A 19427-nucleotide genomic window follows, 5' to 3' on the forward strand; every position below is an offset into this window, starting at 1 on the left:
TTATCATATCTTGGTGATGTCTAAAAGTTATCCAATAGATGTCTATTTCAAAATCCGAATCGGGCCCTTAGTGTTGCACTCGTATCCTAAGCCACTTTGAAAAAAAAACTGTATTTTTCTAAATTATAATAGAAAAACTGGTCAAGTGCGAGTCGGACTCGCGTTTCAAGGGTTCCGTACATCACACAATTTTCAAATTTTTTTTTTGTACGTGAAACGTGACGTGAGTGAAACGTCTTGAAAAACCCGAATGGGTCAATCAAAAACCAGATGTAACATGAAGTTTTCTGGCGTGGTGGCTTACATCTCTGAAGATTAAATGCCGAACAATAGTACAAGTGTCCAAATGCGTAGAGCTGAAAACTCGAGCGTCCGACGGGTCGCGCTTACTACAACTTCCGAAAGTGTTTTAAAAGCGAAGGCCGAATAGAGATAATACCTACAGGGTGGTCAAAAAATAAGTGTATTCCCGTAGCCAGGGAGGTTTTGGGATTATACTGAGCAACTTTTAGTATGGGACCAACCCCGAAATCGCGAAAAAAGAAGTATCCTCTTATAGAAAACGGACCAGCCAAAATGTATGAAACAGCCAAATTTTTCTTCGCGATTTCAGGGTTGCACGTTGGTAACGGGAATACACATAGTTTATTTTTTAGCCAGCCTGTATACCTAGTGCTTTTTAAAACACGTAACAATAGTAACCTAATCAATCAGTACAGTCAGCAGCAGAAGTTGCTAAGCGGGCGATTGGTTTAAAATGATCTGGACGCGACTTTATAGTTAAGACAATAAGAGCATATCAAAAGGTAATTTTGAACACCTCGCCCGCTTAGCAACTTATGCTATTGACTGTACTACAAGTACCATTGCGGCTATGTGTCAGATACAGCCTAGTCGCATTTTTTGTCTTCAGTCCGACTCACGCTTGAAGCTAAAGGCACGCCTCTTTGGGACGCTTCAGGCCTTCGGCCTTATGCGGATATCGGCCTAGGGCCTTCGCAATAGCTGTCTACATCACGTTTCACTTAAACCATTGCGGTTGTGTCCCTAAAAAAACGTTAACCGCATTTTTGTTCTTAAATCCGACTCACGCTTGACTCTAGATTTCTGATAGGTTTTCCTGTCATCTTTAGGTAAAGGACTATTTTGTGTATTTTTTTCAGAATTTTAGACCTAGTAGTTTCGGAGATAGAGGGGGGGGAATGGTAATTTTTTGTCTATTTTCTTGAATAACTCCTAAACTTTTTATCGTAAATTTATAAGAAAAATATATTTGAGACTCTCAAAATGAGCTCTTTCGTTTGATATGTAACACAATATAGTTTTCAAAACTTTGTTTTTAATTTTATCGTTTACCCCCCAAAAGTAGCCCCTATGTTTAAAATTCATTTGTTGACGTTACATATCCGTCTTTGGGTCACAGACTTACATATGTGTACCAAATTTCAACTTTATTGGTCTGGTAGTTTCGGAGCACATTGGCTGTGACAGACGGACAGACGGACAGACAGACGCACGAGTGATCCTATAAGGGTTCCGTTTTTTCCTTTTGAGCTACGGAACCCTAAAAATTGAGTCTGATTGAACCCCTTGAAATAATAACCCGTATACAGGCTGACAAAACAATAATAACTGCATTTCCGTTACCAGGGGATGTTTTGGGATTATACTGGGTAACTATTAAGATGGGACAAAACCATGACAAACCCCGAAATAGCGAAAAAAAATTTGTCTGTTTCATACATTTTGGCTGGTCCATTTTCTATGGGACCAGTTTTTTTTCGCGATTTCGGGGTCAGTCATTTAACGTAAAAGTTGCTCAGTATAATCCCAAAACCTCCCTGGCAACGGGACTGCAGTTATTTTTTAGCCAACCTGTTATAGCTCGTAGTTCATGTGTTTGTTAAGAGGAAAAAGACGACTATTATACGAACGTTGTCCCCTTTTTCCTCCCAGATCATTAACATTATAAAAAATAATTTATGCAAATTGATGTAAATTAAACTTAGCTGTATCCAAATTCCATAATTATAAAGGTCTTAAAAAGGAACTGTGGCAAAATAGCTACCTATGCGTTTTTATTAAAATTTATAAAAAAACGCTATTTAAAAATTCCAAAAGCTCCAACAGGAAACTCTCACGTCTATGACTAAACCCTTCCACGTAAAAGATAATTATCTTAAAAACTAGCCTACTACTAGTCCCAGTAGGGAAAAATCCCGCTACAACCATCTCCAAGGGAAACACAACCTTAAAGCTCTTTAGATACGATTCAAAATCTAAAAAAAACTATAAGGACAACTAGTTCCTTCGAAGTTCATCTCTTAAACCATTCGAAAACAAACCTTATACTACTTCATTAAAGCTCATTCTCAACTGCGCGACAAATTGATGAATGATAGTTTTGAGTTCAGTTAATTTTGAGTTTTAATACTTAAACTTAAGGTTGTTTTTAGCTTGTAGCGTCACTATGTATGTTAATTGGTATGTCGTCGGGCTGTCTATCCGTGTACAAAGTCACGTAGTTGCGATATTACATCACTTTTTCGAAATGGCGTAACCGCCATTTAAATTAGAACAAGTGATCCAAATGATCCAATTGTTATTTTTTTTTCATGTTTTTTTTTCTTTTAGTCACTGCTGTTTTTGTAACTGGACTGTAAATGTAAAAGCTGAATTGTAAATAAAAAAAACCGGACAAGTGCGAGTCGCCCACCGAGGGTTCCGTACTTTTTAGTATTTGTTGTTATAGCGGCAACAGAAATACATCATGTGTGAAAATTTCAACTGTCTAGTCTGTCTATCACGGTTCGTGAGATAAAGCCTGGTGACAGACGGACGGACGTACGGACAGACGGACAGACAGCGGAGTCTTAGTAATAGGGTCCCGGTTTACCCTTTGGGTACGGAACCCTAAAAACCATTAGGCGTAGTCAGCAGCAAATAGTTGCTAAGCGGGTGAGGTGTTCAAAATGATCTTGACGCTACTTTATTGTTAAGAGAATAAGAGCGCGTCAAGGTAATTTTGAACACCTCGCCCGCTTGGCAACTTCTGCTGCTGACTGTACAGTGAAAGAATTTAATTTCCGTACCATTTCGTACCAGTACTTATCTACGGTCGAAAGTATGTATTTATGACCCATTTCGTACCTCCTCACAGTGATAATCAATATGAAAGTCGCTAGAGACCTCATACTTTTGTCACTGTGACATGATACGAAATGGGTCATAAATTCAAACTTTCGACTGTACCTAGACTCACGAGATAACCGCCATGGAATGTTGATTGAAAGATCATTGTTCCGATTCCGATTCTACGATTCTTTCCGGTTTTCGAAAAAACGTAAATGGTACCATTTTTAGGGTTCCGTGCCTTAAAAGGAAAAAACAGAACCCTTATAGGATCACTCGTGCGTCTGTCTATCACAGCCTATTTTCTCGGAAACACAGACCAATTAACTTGAAATTTGGTACACATATATAAATTAGTGACCCAAAGATAGACATGTTTTTTGTTATAATTTTAAAATACATAGGTAGGTTCGAAGTTATTTAAGAAAATAGCCAAAAAATGACCATTCCCCCCCCCCCCTCATTTATCTCCGAAACATCTGCGTTTAAAATTTTGAAAAAAATACATTAAATAGTCCTTTGACCTTAAATGACCGAAAAACCTATTAGAAATGTGCAGTCAACCGTGAGTCGGAGTTATGTACGGAACCCTAGAAACGCGAGTCCGACTCGCACTTGGCCGGTTTTTTTTTCTGAAAACTCCCTGATGCAGTTGACATCCGAACGTCATTTAGTCTGCATTGTACCAGTTGTTACAATTGACGCAAAAGCCATTTTCGAACTACGCACACTTCAGTTCCCAAGTCGTTCGATTGGTGCAAATTTATGTGTCATTTGACTCGGGTGCAACTTGCATGTGGTGCACAATGCACATGCAATTGCCCTAAGGTTAACTGGGAGAGGCTGGATTAAGTTCGACTTTGCACCCAGTTACGTTGCAGTTTTTCACAAGACTTTACAATATTCGGAATTAAACTTTATTTAGATCACAACGGTAAAGGCTGACTCACGTTAGACCGGGCCGTGTCCGGGCTAGAGCTTCCGATGCATCGTTTTCTATGGAAAGCATCACGTGATCGCCTGTCATGTCATAGAAAAGTAAGCTCCGGAAGCTCCGGCCCGGACATGGCCCGGTTTAACGTGAGTTATCCTTTACACTCACTCACTTGCATTTTAGTCGCTTAAATAAGTATAACAAATTGCCTACTGAAGCCCGTCCCGGGCTGCCCCCGACGCAAAGGTGCCCGTCACGCTCACTCCGTTGCCGCGTTGGATTAATAGGCACCGGAGTCTAGAAATAAAGTAGATCTAGATATTCGGGCTCACTCAGTATCTTGAAAAAAGCCGCAGTGTTAAAATATTCATACAAAGCTCCCTCTTTTCTTACTATTGAGTATATTATCGTGATTTCGCGATTACTACGAAATCAACTTAGAAACAGGATATTACGATACTCTCACTATTGCCGTGTAAAATTAACTAATTATAAATAGGCGGTTTGTCCGTGTACCAACTCGCATAGTTTCTAGAAATCTAAGGTATGCTGTTTGAAAACATTTCGCTTAATGGGAATTCTGTTCGGATATAACTCTGAATCGGCTCGTCGGTATTTTGATGGATCAGGGAGACATTGTTCGCTTTGTATGCTCAATCTACTGAGCTTTTGTATGCCATAATACCTCCCAACTAGTTCGTACTACACTTTATGAGGAGCTGTCAAAGCGCCTCATAGAGGCTTTCGGTGACCAGAGGGCTGGCCAATATTTTGCCCAACGGATCAACCATCCAGCGGGGCAATGCGGCCAGCCCTCTGGGCACCCTACCTACGAACTACGACTTAATGTATTTTTTTCAACTATGGTATTTAAGTTCAACGTACGTACGTACACGTATTTATTAAGTATTAATACCAATCTTCTTATTTAATTACACGAACGGGTCTATCGCGATATAATTTCATTGTTTTTACCTTAGATTCCGACGTCGTATTGTCTATAGAAAGCATCAAGGAAACGTGTGGTGTGGGTGTCGGACGATTAGGCCCGGATCGATTTAGCGTGAATCATCCTTTAGTTTTTGACCATTGGACCTTTTGGACTAGTTGGGTGGTAGTACAATAGTCCTGCCTCGCACAGCTAAACTGTGGAATGAACTGTCCGGCAATTCCTGACCCTGACCCTCAAATCTTCAAGAAAAGAGCGTACTTCCATCTTGAAGACATTCGGGAAATGAATTAGACATTCACTAGATGTGAAATAGTAAATTATGTGACGTTCAACGGCAAAAGGTACCTTTGCCCTGGCTGAATATTGGAGCGGCGTTAATAATAGCGTAAACGCCAGCCGCCATGAGGTACCTTTTGCTGTGGAACGTCACATATCTTTACTATATCGTATCTAGTGAATATCTACTTCATTTCCCAAATCGCGCCGATACTCTCTTGCAACCCTACTTCAGCCTACTTTCCTCGCTACTTCCAATGCCACTAGAAGAGTGTGCAGTGGCGGATTTGCCCTAAAGCCCAGTAGGCACGGGCCTAGGTCGACAATTTGTGACAAAAAATTTCGCTGATGATAACAGGAAATAACTTAAAATGTAGTCAATATAATGGGTGCTGCGAAAGGGGCAGCTATAGGGCCTGGGGCCTAGGGCGGCAAAGACTGCAAATCCGCCACTGAGTGTCGGTATAAGACAGACACACAATCAAGTTGAATGAACCCCCACTAATTCCCCCCACACAAATTCAAGACTTAAACAAACTCACGATTTATAAAGCGCCTGTTTATTTTTACTATAGAGAAAATAGTTTAGGTCCGGCGAAAGATTTCTGCGATCGATCGAAGTTGTTTAATGTTTAGTTTTCGGTCTAAATGATGAAGATGTAATGGTTTTTGGGAATATTTTGAGCTGAAATAATTAGGCGTGTGGGTGGGAAGACTAGAAATAACACATAGATACTAAAAACATAATTTTGGGACTAACAAGGAAACATACCGGCGGGATTCGGGTAATGAATTAGAGATTCACTAGATATGAAATAGAGTTAGACCAAGAAAGGTCTGCAGAGATTTTGATAGCCCACGCAGTGCCAGTGTTATTTTAAACGTCAATTTTCTATGAAATTATTACGTATAAATAACACACTGCGTGGCTATCAAAATCGCTGCAGCCTTTTTTTGGTCTAACTCTACCCCATCGTCCGGCTCCGATTTGATTTATTTTTATATAATATTATAGAGTAGAATAACATACATTACCAATTTTTAAACAAGCAGATACGTCTGCGAGCGATATTCCAAATTTTATATTATGGAAGATTTTTCGAGGTTCTGAGCGGCTACCGCGAAAACCGAAATTCGCAAATTGCGGGGATCTTTCTCTTTTACTCCAATGAAGGCGTAATAAGAGTGACAGAGAAAAATGCCCGTAATTTGCGAACTTCGATTTTCGCGGTTATAGCCCTGGTAGGCTTCCGTAGCTCAATAGGTTAAGAGCATCCCACGGATTGCTTAGGTTGCGGGTTCAGGCTCTGCAATAGCGTAACTTTTTTCATTTTTTCCTTTAATATAATTTGGACTAATCCTAATAAAGCCTATACTTAGTTTTTTTTAGCATTAGAAATTAGGTAAACAATCTTGATGTGTCTTTTAATTGAAAAACACATTTTAAAAATAAGTTACGGCAAATATGTAACAATTATGAATCTAATACGATCATTTATATTCTTCTGCTTTCATAAGTAATAGCTTTCGATTTTTAAAAAGCGTTTTTCAATTAAAAGACATGCCAAGATCGCTTACCTTCTTGCAAGTTCTTTCTAAAGCCCCCTCCAGACTATGTGCGTGAATCGCGGCGCGACGTCGCGGAGTGAACATATCGCGAAGTTGACGTATGACTCCACACTCGCACACTTCACGACGATTTCGCAGTTTGGTTTGCGGCAAGATGGCGGAAAAGCATCAGCTGATCGAGTTTAACTGTTAGTTATCTATGGCATCATACGTGATTTAGCTGTTTTTCCATTTTGATTTCTTGTGAAACCGTAAAATATAGCTGCTTAATGTAATATAATCATAATATAATTAATATTTATCTGGCCACAGAAGAGCCAAAATAGTGTGTAATGTGGAGTCTTGCAAGTTCGCGCTTCGCGTCTCCTTTGACGCGGGCCGAAATACCGACAAAAAACGGAGAACAAGGCGCGAAGACGTGAACAATCTGCGAAATCGACGCCACACTTGCGTTCGCGGCTTCGCCCGCGATTCACGCGCATAGTCTGGAGGAGGCTTAATACTAAAAAAAACGAACTATAGTTTACCCTCTGGATTGTCAGATGGCAGTCGCTTTCGTAAAAACTAGTGCCTATGCCAATTCATGGGATTAGATATCAAGCTGACCCCTGTGAGTTATGGCAAAATGCCGGGACAACGCGAGGAAGAAGAATAAAATTTGGCATAACATACTTTATTTAAATCGTCCTGTATTATATTGACCTCCTTTTTTTAAGGAATTATGATGTCATCTGAATTGACAATTCATGCAATTTTGTCGGAAAACACGTTACTACGAGTATTATAAGACACGTGTAGTTTTGTAAGTAGTTACGAGTACAGTCAACCGTAAAATGGGTGTACAAATCATCTCAAAAACATGTCCCATAACTCTTATGTCAGTGTTAAGAACTATGGGACATATTTTTGAGTAAGTTGTCTACACCCATATTTTTAGGGTTCCGTACCCAAAGGGTAAAACGGGACCCTATTACTGAGACTTCGCTGTCCGTCCGTCCGTCTGTCTGTCACCAGGCTGTATCTCACGAACCGTGATAGCTAGACAGTTGAAAATTTCATAGATGATGTATTTCTGTTGCCGCTATAACAACAAATACTAAAAACAGAATAAAATAAAGATTTAAGTGGGGCTCCTATACAACAAACGTGATTTTTGACCAAAGTTAAGCAACATCGGGCGTGGTCAGTACTTGGATGGGTGACCGTTCTTTTTTTTTGCATTTTTCCGTTTTTTTTTGCATTAAGGTACGGAACCCTTCGTGCGCGAGTCCGACTCGCACTTGCCCGGTTTTTTTTACAGTTGACTGTACCTATAACACGCGAAATGGTAAAAAAATGGTTGTCTGTAAAGTCGGTTTACGGGCGATAATTTTGCGTGATATCGTCATAAGAAAACGTGGCCGTAACGTTACCATGGAGATCCGTACACAACATTCATCATCATCATCATTTCAGCCTATATACGTCCCACTGCTGAGCACAGGCCTCCTCTCATGCGCGAGAGGGCTTGGGCTATAGTCCCCACGCTAGCCCAATGCGGGTTGGGGACTTCACATACATCTTTGAATTTCTTCGCAGATGTATGCAGACGTATGCTGATGTGTGCAGAGATGAATACAACATTACTATAGTTATTTGTCCACAACGTGACACTTTTTCGTGCATGCTACCGGTGTTCATCAATTTATAAGACTTTATCACGTCAAAAAGATTTAAAATTCAATGCTTATTACTTATTATAGTCAGGCCGTAAAAAGTCTGCAGCGATTTTCATAGCTGCAGAGATGTCATAATTTCATAGAAGTTTGACGTTTAAAATGACACTTGCACTGCGTGGGCTGTCAAATCCGCTGCAGACTTTTATTGGTGTGACTCTAGTGATTACGACTACATTGTCATTTATGACCCATTTCGTATCTTGTCACAGTGACAAAAGTATATCTGTAGCGACTTTCATATTTATTATCACTGTGACAAGGTACGAAATAGGTCATAAATTCATACTTTCGACCGTAGACAAGTACTACATACAACATATTGTATCTCCATTTTGGATTTCTCGGGCCTATAAATCCCGGTCTTTTGATAGACTTGCGTGGGGATATGGATCCAACACATAGAGGCCCTTTGGAGAGTTTAACCGTTTGACTGAAAATCTACTTATTCTAGAAAACATTTTATAGTTACTACAAAAACGTAGGTCCAAGACGCTCACAAATATTTGAACACGGCTATTGTCAAGGCGTTACAGTACTTGTTCAGATAATTTCAAGCACCTCGGCCGCTCCGATGTATCTAATGGCGACTGTACAAAGCCTAGTCCAGTAAAGTAGTAAACAATTACCTATATATAGACTATATACACCTTCCTACAATATAGGTGCCTACATTTTTTACACGACTGCCCAAACAAAAAGAGTGTATTGTTTTCAGCGTTCATGTTTGTATGTTTGTATTTATGTGAGTTTCTTTATTTCACCTTAACTTCTGAATGCCTTAACCGATTTAGATGTATGATACATCATTAGAATCCTTACGTCATCCCGGGTGACATAGGCTATGTGACGTCATTATAAAACCAAAATGGCGGACGTAATACACAAAGTTTTAACAATAATATTACTAGAACGTTTCTTTAAAAAAAAAATACAAGGATAAAGTATCGATTTATTATGGAATCGATTAGCCGACGATTTCTGATTCTGAATGTAAAAACGCGGGCCTCGGGGTTGGATGTTCCAGAACATGACGATGGGACCGATTCGGATTATGAAATAGACATCTATTAGACATCTTTTAGACATCACCAAGATACGATAACGATATGTTTAAGATTTACCCTTGTTTGACATTTGCGCGATTCTGGAGATACTCTTGAACGATTTCCACAGGATATGACTTAGAGATCTAATTCACATCTAATAGATATCTTACTCTATCCAACGTAAAAGTGACATTGGTCCCGATTCGGATTTTGAAATAGACAGCTATTAGATATCTTTTAGACAGCACCAAGATACGATAACGATATGTTTAAGATCTAACCTGTCAAATTTGACATTTGCGCGATTCTGGAGATATACTCTAGAACGATTTCCACAGGATATGACTTAGAGATCTAATTCACATCTGATAGATATCTTACTCTATCCAACGTAAAAGTGACATTGGTTGCCCGAATTGCGCTGCAAAAGAGAACTAGTTGATATCTAAACTATAACGTATCTAGAATGGATCTAGTACGTGTCGTCTGTTGTGAATATCTTGAAGTTCGAATACGGCAGGATCTTAACGAGAGGTCGTATCTAATTATGGAAATCGTATACAGATACGACTTATTGAAAATTACTCCACAAGTTTCATACTACGTAAGCTGATGTCGTATCTTATTAGGGAAACCGTGTAGAGATACGCCGTTTTTTAAATTGACAATGTGATCCTCATAACTTTTAGTAATATAATGACGCAAGTCTGAGATATTTGCGTTTAAAATTCAATCGTAAGGAAGAAATTTTATGGTTGAAATTAGGAATTTAATTATTTTAGATTACGTTGCTCTATTTTTTATGCGTTTTAGAAGTGGGAAGTGATTTAAAAGGTCCTGAGAATATTCTCATGAAAGTATCCAGAAAATGTGGAAATTTTGAGAATATTCTACATATTTCTCAGATATTTCTGCGTAACATTCAAATGTATTATCTTTAAGCAATTCTTGTTTATTTATATAGCAGCTCTAACGATGTCGATGAAATTTGCTATATGGGGGTTTTCGGGGGCGAAAAATCGATCTAGCTAATTCTGGGAAAACGCGCATTTTTGAGTTTTTTGGGGTTCCGTACCCAAAGGGTAAAACGGGACCCTATTACTAAGACTCTGCTGTCCGTCCGTCCGTCCGTCCGTGTCACCAGGCTGTATCTCACGAACCGTGATAGCTAGACAGTTGAAATTTTCACAGATGATGTATTTCTGTTGCCGCTATAACAACAAATACTAAAAACAGAATAAAATAAAGATTTAAGTGGGGCTCCCATACAACAAACGTGATTTTTGACCAAAGTTAAGCAACGTCGGGCGGGGTCAGTAGCACTCAGTACTTGGATGGGTGACCGTTTTTTTTGCTTTTTTTTTGCATTATGGTATTATATGTTTCCCGAGCAAAACTCGGTCTCCCATATATTTTGATTAACATGCGACAAGAGTCACTATTACAGCAATTTGATTATTTCGAGACCCTATTCAAAAACACGTGGTTTGGAATACCCCCTCGCATAAAGATAAGATAACGTATGGGTTTACTACACCGTGGGATCTCCGTATGGATACTTTAGTAGTACGGTCAGCTGCAATAGTTGCTAAGCGGACGAGGTGTTCAAAACGATCTTGACGCGACTTTATTGTTAAGAAAATAGAGCGCGTCAAAGTAATTTTGAACACCTCGCCCGCTTAGCAACTTCTGCTGCTGACTATACTTAGGTCCCTATATAACACTTTAAAGCTCGAATTATGATAGCCAAAATTGAGCTATAGAGGGAATTTACCCTGTATGGTTAAAATAAATGTAATAACAATGTTAAAAATAGCGCAAAGTGTTGTCCTTCCATAGAAAATTTAAATTTCGCGCCTTTTTCTACTGACGAAATAGGTTTGCCAGACTATAGTAACTAATGGCCCGATTCCAACCTTAAGATACGTCAGTTAATAGATATGGATTAGATATGTCAGTGTCAAATGTGACGTTTCTTCAAAGAAAAATGTCACTTTTGACACTGACACATCTAATCCATATCGTTTCGAGATCTATTAATTGACGTATCTTAAAGTTTGAATAGGGCGGTAAATCAATTTCTTTTTTTTCTTTTTTTTTTCTTTACTTTTAATCTTTAATATCCATACATGACTCGCAAAGTTCTTACTTTTTGGAGTAAATAAAATCAATTAAATATTTTTTTATACAAAATCGAAATCACTACACCTTATAAAACAAAGTTTACCTCTGCGTCTGTCTGTTTGTGTGTATGTATGTTCGCGATAAACTCGAAAACTACTGAACGGTTTTTCACGCGGTTTTCACCTATCAGAGTGATTTTTGAAGAAGGCTTAGATGCATAATTTGTTAAGGTTTCGGCGGCGGCTCGCTAGTTTAATTTATAATCAAGTACATGGTACTTACTGCCGTATTCAAACTTCAAGATATTCACAAGAGACGACACGTACTAGATCCATTCTAGATACGTTATACTCGTAGTTTAGATATCAACTAGTTCTCTTTTGCAGCGCAATTCGGGCAACCAATGTCACTTTTACGTTAGATAGAGTAAGATATCTATCAGATGTGAATTAGATCTCTAAGTCATATCCCGTGGAAATCATTCAAGAGTATCTCCAGAATCGCGCAAATGTCAAATTTGACAAGTTAGAACTTAAAAATATCGTTATCGTATCTTGGTGATGTCTAAAAGATATCTAATAAATGTCTATTTCAAAATCCGAATCGGGCCCTTATTCTAAAAAACTGATAATTAAGATTAATTTTACTTAGACTTTTGAGGGTTGAACGCAAACCGTTGAAAAATGCAGTTGAGATGCAATTGGAGCGCGTGCGTTATTCGATTTAAATTTCGAACCATGCACGAAAGCATATAAATAGAGAATCGGATATGGACCGGCCCATTTCGTGCCTACCACCCGAGTGCTCAAGTCAGAACATTTAAAAAGTTAACGTTCCATTTTCGAATTTGTGCAGTGTCCGTTGTGTTTCGCGCGCTTTTTAAAAGGGTACGTGAGCTTTTGTCTTTGGTTTTTAAGTTTTTTTTTAGTTTGTTTCGTTTCCGTGTAATATTTTGATTATGGATTTTTGTTTTAAGTAAAGTTATTAGTGTAAATTGTATTTTTTTAACAAAAATTGCGTGCTTTTATGTGCAAATCTCAATTTAATTTATTTACTGATTATTGGCAATATTATTTTAATAACAATACAAATACATTCCTACACGTTTAATAAAATAATAAATGAATCACAGTGACGTGATTGATAAAAGTTACATAATAAGTAATCATTATTATAGGTATCATAAATAAATAGTTATGGCGTGTGTCATTATAATACATGAGAATATCTCACACAGATAAATAGGCATTTTAAATTAATAATTACATAATAATTACCAGGAACTTATAATATAACCTTTATGCAACCTATATAATCTTACGAGTATATATTATTAGAACATTTACAATAAACCAAAATTGTTGAGCTTTAAACTTTTTTTAGTATATCCAGTCCAGTTTTTTAGGGTTCCTAAGACTCCGCTATCCGTCCGTCTGTCACCAGGCTGTAAGTCATAAACCGTGATAGCTAAAAATTTAAATTTTCACAGATGATGTATTTCTGTTGCCGCTATAGCAACAAATACTAAAAACAAAATAAAATAAATATTTATTTAAGTGGGGCTCCTATACAATTAACGTAATTATCGCCGTTTTGCGTAATGGTACGGAACCCTTCGTGCGCGAGTCTCACTAGGCCGGTTTTTTTTTTAATTTTAGGATAGCAACACAGTAACTTCGATAGCCTTCCCCTTGTAATATGAACGTAGATAGAGTATCTAAATTAACAACATAAAAAATCATTTATGCGAAAATTCCAATAAAGACAGCAAAAAAGATATTTTTTTCGTAAATTTTAGGTATATTTAATTTATCTATACCAACACGTGGAAAACTTCAGTCGGTTCATTTCATTATAATCTTATTATAAACACTAATATAATTATGTAATAAAAAGGGCACGAATGAAACTTGGCTGCTAAAAATAACTTATTCAATTTTTTTTTGCCACTCGAAAAATATTGTACAAGTGAGATCAAGTGCGATCTCGCCAACAAACTGCAATTGCAGTTTGGCGAGGAATATAATGTTTATAAAAGTGTTGTGTACTTTATGATAAATAATTTTTTTTAAAAAAAGTCTTTGATAAAATAATCAAACTTTTGAAAAAAATTACTTATTTAGACTCATTATTAAAAGTCTCCAAACCTAACAGAACAATTAATTTCAAATTCAGTATTTCTTTCAGAACATTTCACTCACTCTAAGAAAGAAGGTATTTTCTTCCTTTCTATTTCTTTATCAAGGGCAGATTAAACTGATAATAAATTTAACAGGAATTTATATTTATTCACCTATCTAATATTAACTACAAAAATAAGCAAACAAAGCTTTTCTCAAATACCTTTAAATTTTTCTCTACAGCGAAACTTAAAATACATTTTTTATCAAAGAACGTGAGGACAAATATTTTTAGGTAAATATTTCTGACAGGCTTCTGAAAGAATTTATTAAAAATAGCTAAGAGATATTAAAATAGCTTAGTAACAGTAAACGGGCAATTTAAATAATGTGTACCCAGTGTACCTATTCTGGTAGCCAAATATTTAATAATGTTGGCTAATTTCGAAATAACCTCACGTTTTAATAACATTTAAGTTATTTTCGGATGTAAGTACTTGTAAATCTCAAGTGTTTCGATTTACCCAAATATATCTTACCAATAAGTAGAGTCTTGGTGGAAAGAGTCGTGGAATGTATGGTATCCAATACACTAGGATTTCTCTTTCCGCACAGACTGTTAAAGGATTATAAATTTTTATAATTTGATCTATAATGATAGTAACTGGCAATCATCCTCAGTATCATAATATCTGGGCGACCGAGCTTTGCTCAGAAAACATATAAAAATTCATAAATGCACGTTTTCCCAGAGATAAGACCTAGCTAAATCGATTTATCGCCACCGAAAATTCCCATATAGCAAATTTCATCAAACACGATTCTCACGATTCACGATCGATTTTTCACGATTTTGATGAAATTTTCTATATGCGAATTTATTTATATATAAAAATATATATACATGAATAAATATATACAAGAATTGCTCGTTTAAAATGATAAGATGTGAAGTGAGCTGCGTTGTGAGCAAATCAAATCAAAGATTAAAATGTTAATGTTTAATTTCGAATACGAGTACTGCTCGAGCAATCAGTAGATTTCTAAGAATGTCTACCAACAGCTCATTCTACACTTAACACATAATGATAATATTTCTGCACTAAACGAACGTTGCGTTTTCTAAAATTACACCCATTACTTGAGTGAAGAAAGCTGACTTACAATGTAAAAAGTCTATATTACTTATGCATAAGGAAGGCATTGACACGCAACAAAGTCATAAGATGGTGGATATTTTTAGGGTTCCGTACCCAAAAGGGTAAGAGCGGGTCCCTATTACTAAGACTCCCGGAGGGGTAGGTACAGTCCACGGATTTCCACTTGCTATGCTCCTGACATACCTCTTTCGCTTCCTCCACTTTCATAACATTCATCATACACGCTCGCCGGCTTAGGGTGCTCTTGACCTAGTCTTTCTTCAGGATTTCCCCTATCTGATCAGAGAAAGTCCGCCGAGGTCTACCCCTTCCAACTCCCTCTTCTACTTCTGCTCTTTTTTAGCCTTCACTCATTCACTCATTTTTTCCACGTGTCCAAACCATCTCAACATACCTTTCTCTTTGATTTGACCATCCTTAATCAAAATATCTGATAAAAATAATTTGATTAGTTCTCCAAGTTATGCTTCGAGCAACGCCGGCTTCCGACATGTCGGAAGGGAAGAGCCCAAGCAATATCTCACCGTACAAATCATTCTGCCATTTTTTTGCGAGAGAAAACGTGCACCCAGTCACACTTTTCACTCACTACATACAAAATCCAATCTGTAATGACGACACAAATACATAGAAACGATTCGGATTTTGAAATAGACATCTATTAGATATCTTTTAGACATCACCAAGATACGATAACGATATGTTTGAGATCTCACCTGTCAAATTTGACATTTGCGCGATTCTGGAGATACTCTTGAACGATTTCCACAGGATATGACTTAGAGATTCAATTCACATCTAATAGATATCTTAGGTACTCTATCTAACGTAAAAGTGACATTGGTTGCCCGAATTGCGCTGCAAAAGAGAACTAGTTGATATCTAAACTATAACTTATCTAGAATGGATCTAGTACGTGTCGTCTCTTGTGAATATCTTGAAGTTCGAATACGGCAGAAAGAAACATCTTGCAAAGCTCGATCTCTTTGTGTACGTATGAGTCACAACACGCATCGCCATAGGTATAAGTTGTACCTATGCTTCAGCAGAGGGGAAATTGTACGAATGCCGTCTGGTCCCGAAGAAGTTATGTGTCTTGATAAATAACTAATGAAGGCATTTCTTTTGTCTCCAGGTCTCGAATCTCCAAGATGTACGCTCTCATAATATTCGCTCTGGTGGCGGGCTGCCGGGCCGCGAACGTGAACAAACACATGAGGCTGCTCACAGAATTGGACAACAACATTGATCCTAATTGTAAGTGCTGTAAGAAAGATCTTTCGTAAGATCCTGAGACCTATCAAGAGAGACAACGTCTCCTGGAAGATACGGAAGAACACCGAGATCGAGGAGTTGTGGAATTTCGTTTCGGCGATGATATTGGGCATCGTATAGTAGTGGAGATATATTGAATGCCAGAGTGAAATCAAGCGTCTGAATTTCTAAAATCCTCCAGTATTTTTTCTACCACCCCTCTGGACGATGACCTGTCCTGCCCTCTTTATCAAAAGCTTGTGACATGTAATACAAGTGGAAGTCCCTTTCTAACAAAAGCTGTAAACAGAGCCTATACCATCAGTTGGCAGAGTATTTTTCACTTACTTTCAGTGAATAAACGTGCCGTATGTCACGTTTTACGTTTCTTTACGGTCTTATGTGCCTAAATTCACTCCACTCTAATACTGTCCCTTTCTAATTATACTAAAAAAACTGGTCAAGTGCGAGTCGGACTCGCGTTTCAAGGGTTCCGTACATCACACAATTTTCAATTTTTTTTTTTGTACGTGAAACGTGACGTGAGTGAAACGTCTTGAAAAACCCGAATGGGTCAATCAAAAACCAGATGTAACATGAAGTTTTCTGGCGTGGTGGCTTACATCTCTGAAGATTAAATGCCGAACAATAGTACAAGTGTCCAAATGCGTAGAGCTGAAAACTCGAGCGTCCGACGGGTCGCGCTTACTACAACTTCCGAAAGTGTTTTAAAAGCGAAGGCCGAATAGAGATAATACCTACAGGGTGGTCAAAAAATAAGTGTATTCCCGTAGCCAGGGAGGTTTTGGGATTATACTGAGCAACTTTTAGTATGGGACCAACCCCGAAATCGCGAAAAAAGAAGTATCCTCTTATAGAAAACGGACCAGCCAAAATGTATGAAACAGCCAAATTTTTCTTCGCGATTTCAGGGTTGCACGTTGGTAACGGGAATACACATAGTTTATTTTTTAGCCAGCCTGTATACCTAGTGCTTTTTAAAACACGTAACAATAGTAACCTAATCAATCAGTACAGTCAGCAGCAGAAGTTGCTAAGCGGGCGATTGGTTTAAAATGATCTGGACGCGACTTTATAGTTAAGACAATAAGAGCATATCAAAAGGTAATTTTGAACACCTCGCCCGCTTAGCAACTTATGCTATTGACTGTACTACAAGTACCATTGCGGCTATGTGTCAGATACAGCCTAGTCGCATTTTTTGTCTTCAGTCCGACTCACGCTTGAAGCTAAAGGCACGCCTCTTTGGGACGCTTCAGGCCTTCGGCCTTATGCGGATATCGGCCTAGGGCCTTCGCAATAGCTGTCTACATCACGTTTCACTTAAACCATTGCGGTTGTGTCCCTAAAAAAACGTTAACCGCATTTTTGTTCTTAAATCCGACTCACGCTTGACTCTAGATTTCTGATAGCTTTTCCTGTCATCTTTAGGTAAAGGACTATTTTGTGTATTTTTTTCAGAATTTTAGACCTAGTAGTTTCGGAGATAGAGGGGGGGGAATGGTAATTTTTTGTCTATTTTCTTGAATAACTCCTAAACTTTTTATCGTAAATTTATAAGAAAAATATATTTGAGACTCTCAAAATGAGCTCTTTCGTTTGATATGTAACACAATATAGTTTTCAAAACTTTGTTTTTAATTTTATCGTTTACCCCCCAAAAGTAGCCCCTATGTTTAAAATTCATTTGTTGACGTTACATATCCGTCTTTGGGTCACAGACTTACATATGTGTACCAAATTTCAACTTTATTGGTCTGGTAGTTTCGGAGCACATTGGCTGTGACAGACGGACAGACGGACAGACAGACGCACGAGTGATCCTATAAGGGTTCCGTTTTTTCCTTTTGAGCTACGGAACCCTAAAAGAGCAAGAATTATTATTTAATTAGTACGAGTAAACGATATATTACCTATCGAAAGTAAATTACGTTCACGATAGCGTTTATGTCAATGCCAAATTGATGGTAGCCGTGCAGGGCACTGGCCATCACTTCTCTAAAATTACTCATGAATATACCTACTATATTTCAGTATTACCCCTCCGGGCGCCTCGAAGATTCCTCGCCATCACCAAGGCGCCGGCACCAGCGACGGGGCACCAAGCGGGCACCACCGTGTCTTTGTTATGTGAGGCGTTCGGGGCACCAGCGCCTACGATACGCTGGTTTAAGAACAACCAGCCGATTTATGAGGTAGCTATCCTTATTCTTTATTCAGACAAACACTAAGTATAAGTTTACAGCTGCAGAATCCCAAGACACTTATATTGTTAATACATGCACCGCGAGTTGTGTGCATTAGGTACCAGGCGCGCTTTGCGACAGGTAGCTAGAAGTAGGTACATCCGTTCCGCACCAATTTTGGGGAAAGCCATAAGCCGTGCCAGGCGTGGCTCACTCCGCGATTTCGTCGCTTTGCTACAGGTAGCTAAAAGTACATCCGTTCGACCCCAATTTTGCGTAGCGTGGCGCTGTCGCCACCTAGCGGCCATATCTGTGCTGATCGTGATAGACGCGTTTTGTTAGAGAGTGAGTCTCCTGTACCTAGTACTATTATTTATTCCTAGGCCGTGCGTGGCGCTTGCGCCACCTAGCGGTCATATCTATCCTAATCGTAAAAGACGCGTTTTGTTAGAGAGTGAATATTCTATACCTAGTACTATTATTTATTCTGTGACGATACTCGACACGTGTTTCGCCTCTCTGGCTCTCTACGCGGCATCCTCAGGAGATGTTGGCGGTCTGACGTAGGTACGTTCCGTTGCCGGGCGTCAGACCGTTAACATCTCCTGTTTTTCTCTTTTTCAGTACGACCAGGAATCCAACGAGATATTCGACACGAACCCCACCTCGCTGGCCCGGATTTCATCCACACTGCTGGTGACTCGGACCGCGGGCCGCGACGAGTACACCTGCGTCGCGGTGGCTGGCGCTAAGACGGAGAGGGTCCATAGCGTCGTTTATAGCACAGGTAATTTTGTAGGTTCGTTGTTTTTAGCATTAGAAATAATAAGTACTTTAGAAGTTATGAGGGAACAGGTGAACATACATATGTACATACCGGTCAAAATCATAACCCTACTTTTGCGTTGCCGTAGTCGGGTAAAAAGGTAAACAAT

At 38.5% G+C, this 19427-nt stretch overlaps 1 protein-coding gene across 3 annotated transcripts in view; it reads left to right on the forward strand.

Moving 5' to 3' along the window:
• Positions 1-19427, forward strand: part of LOC134675900 (neural/ectodermal development factor IMP-L2-like) — a 96068-nt gene that overhangs the window by 64806 nt on the left and 11835 nt on the right. For 2 of the 3 annotated variants that reach the window (XM_063534237.1, XM_063534239.1), the window contains exons 2-4: positions 16167-16288; positions 18341-18501; positions 19117-19279. In XM_063534237.1, coding sequence (XP_063390307.1) covers positions 16183-16288; positions 18341-18501; positions 19117-19279 — 430 coding nt within the window. In that variant the 5' untranslated portion in view covers positions 16167-16182. Of the gene's footprint in view, positions 1-12526; positions 12636-16164; positions 16289-18340; positions 18502-19116; positions 19280-19427 lie in introns of those variants that run through there. The other variant, XM_063534238.1, reaches the window with a different exon arrangement.

This window comes from Cydia fagiglandana, chromosome 23 (assembly GCF_963556715.1).
Source record: "Cydia fagiglandana chromosome 23, ilCydFagi1.1, whole genome shotgun sequence".
NCBI lineage: Eukaryota > Metazoa > Arthropoda > Insecta > Lepidoptera > Tortricidae > Cydia > Cydia fagiglandana.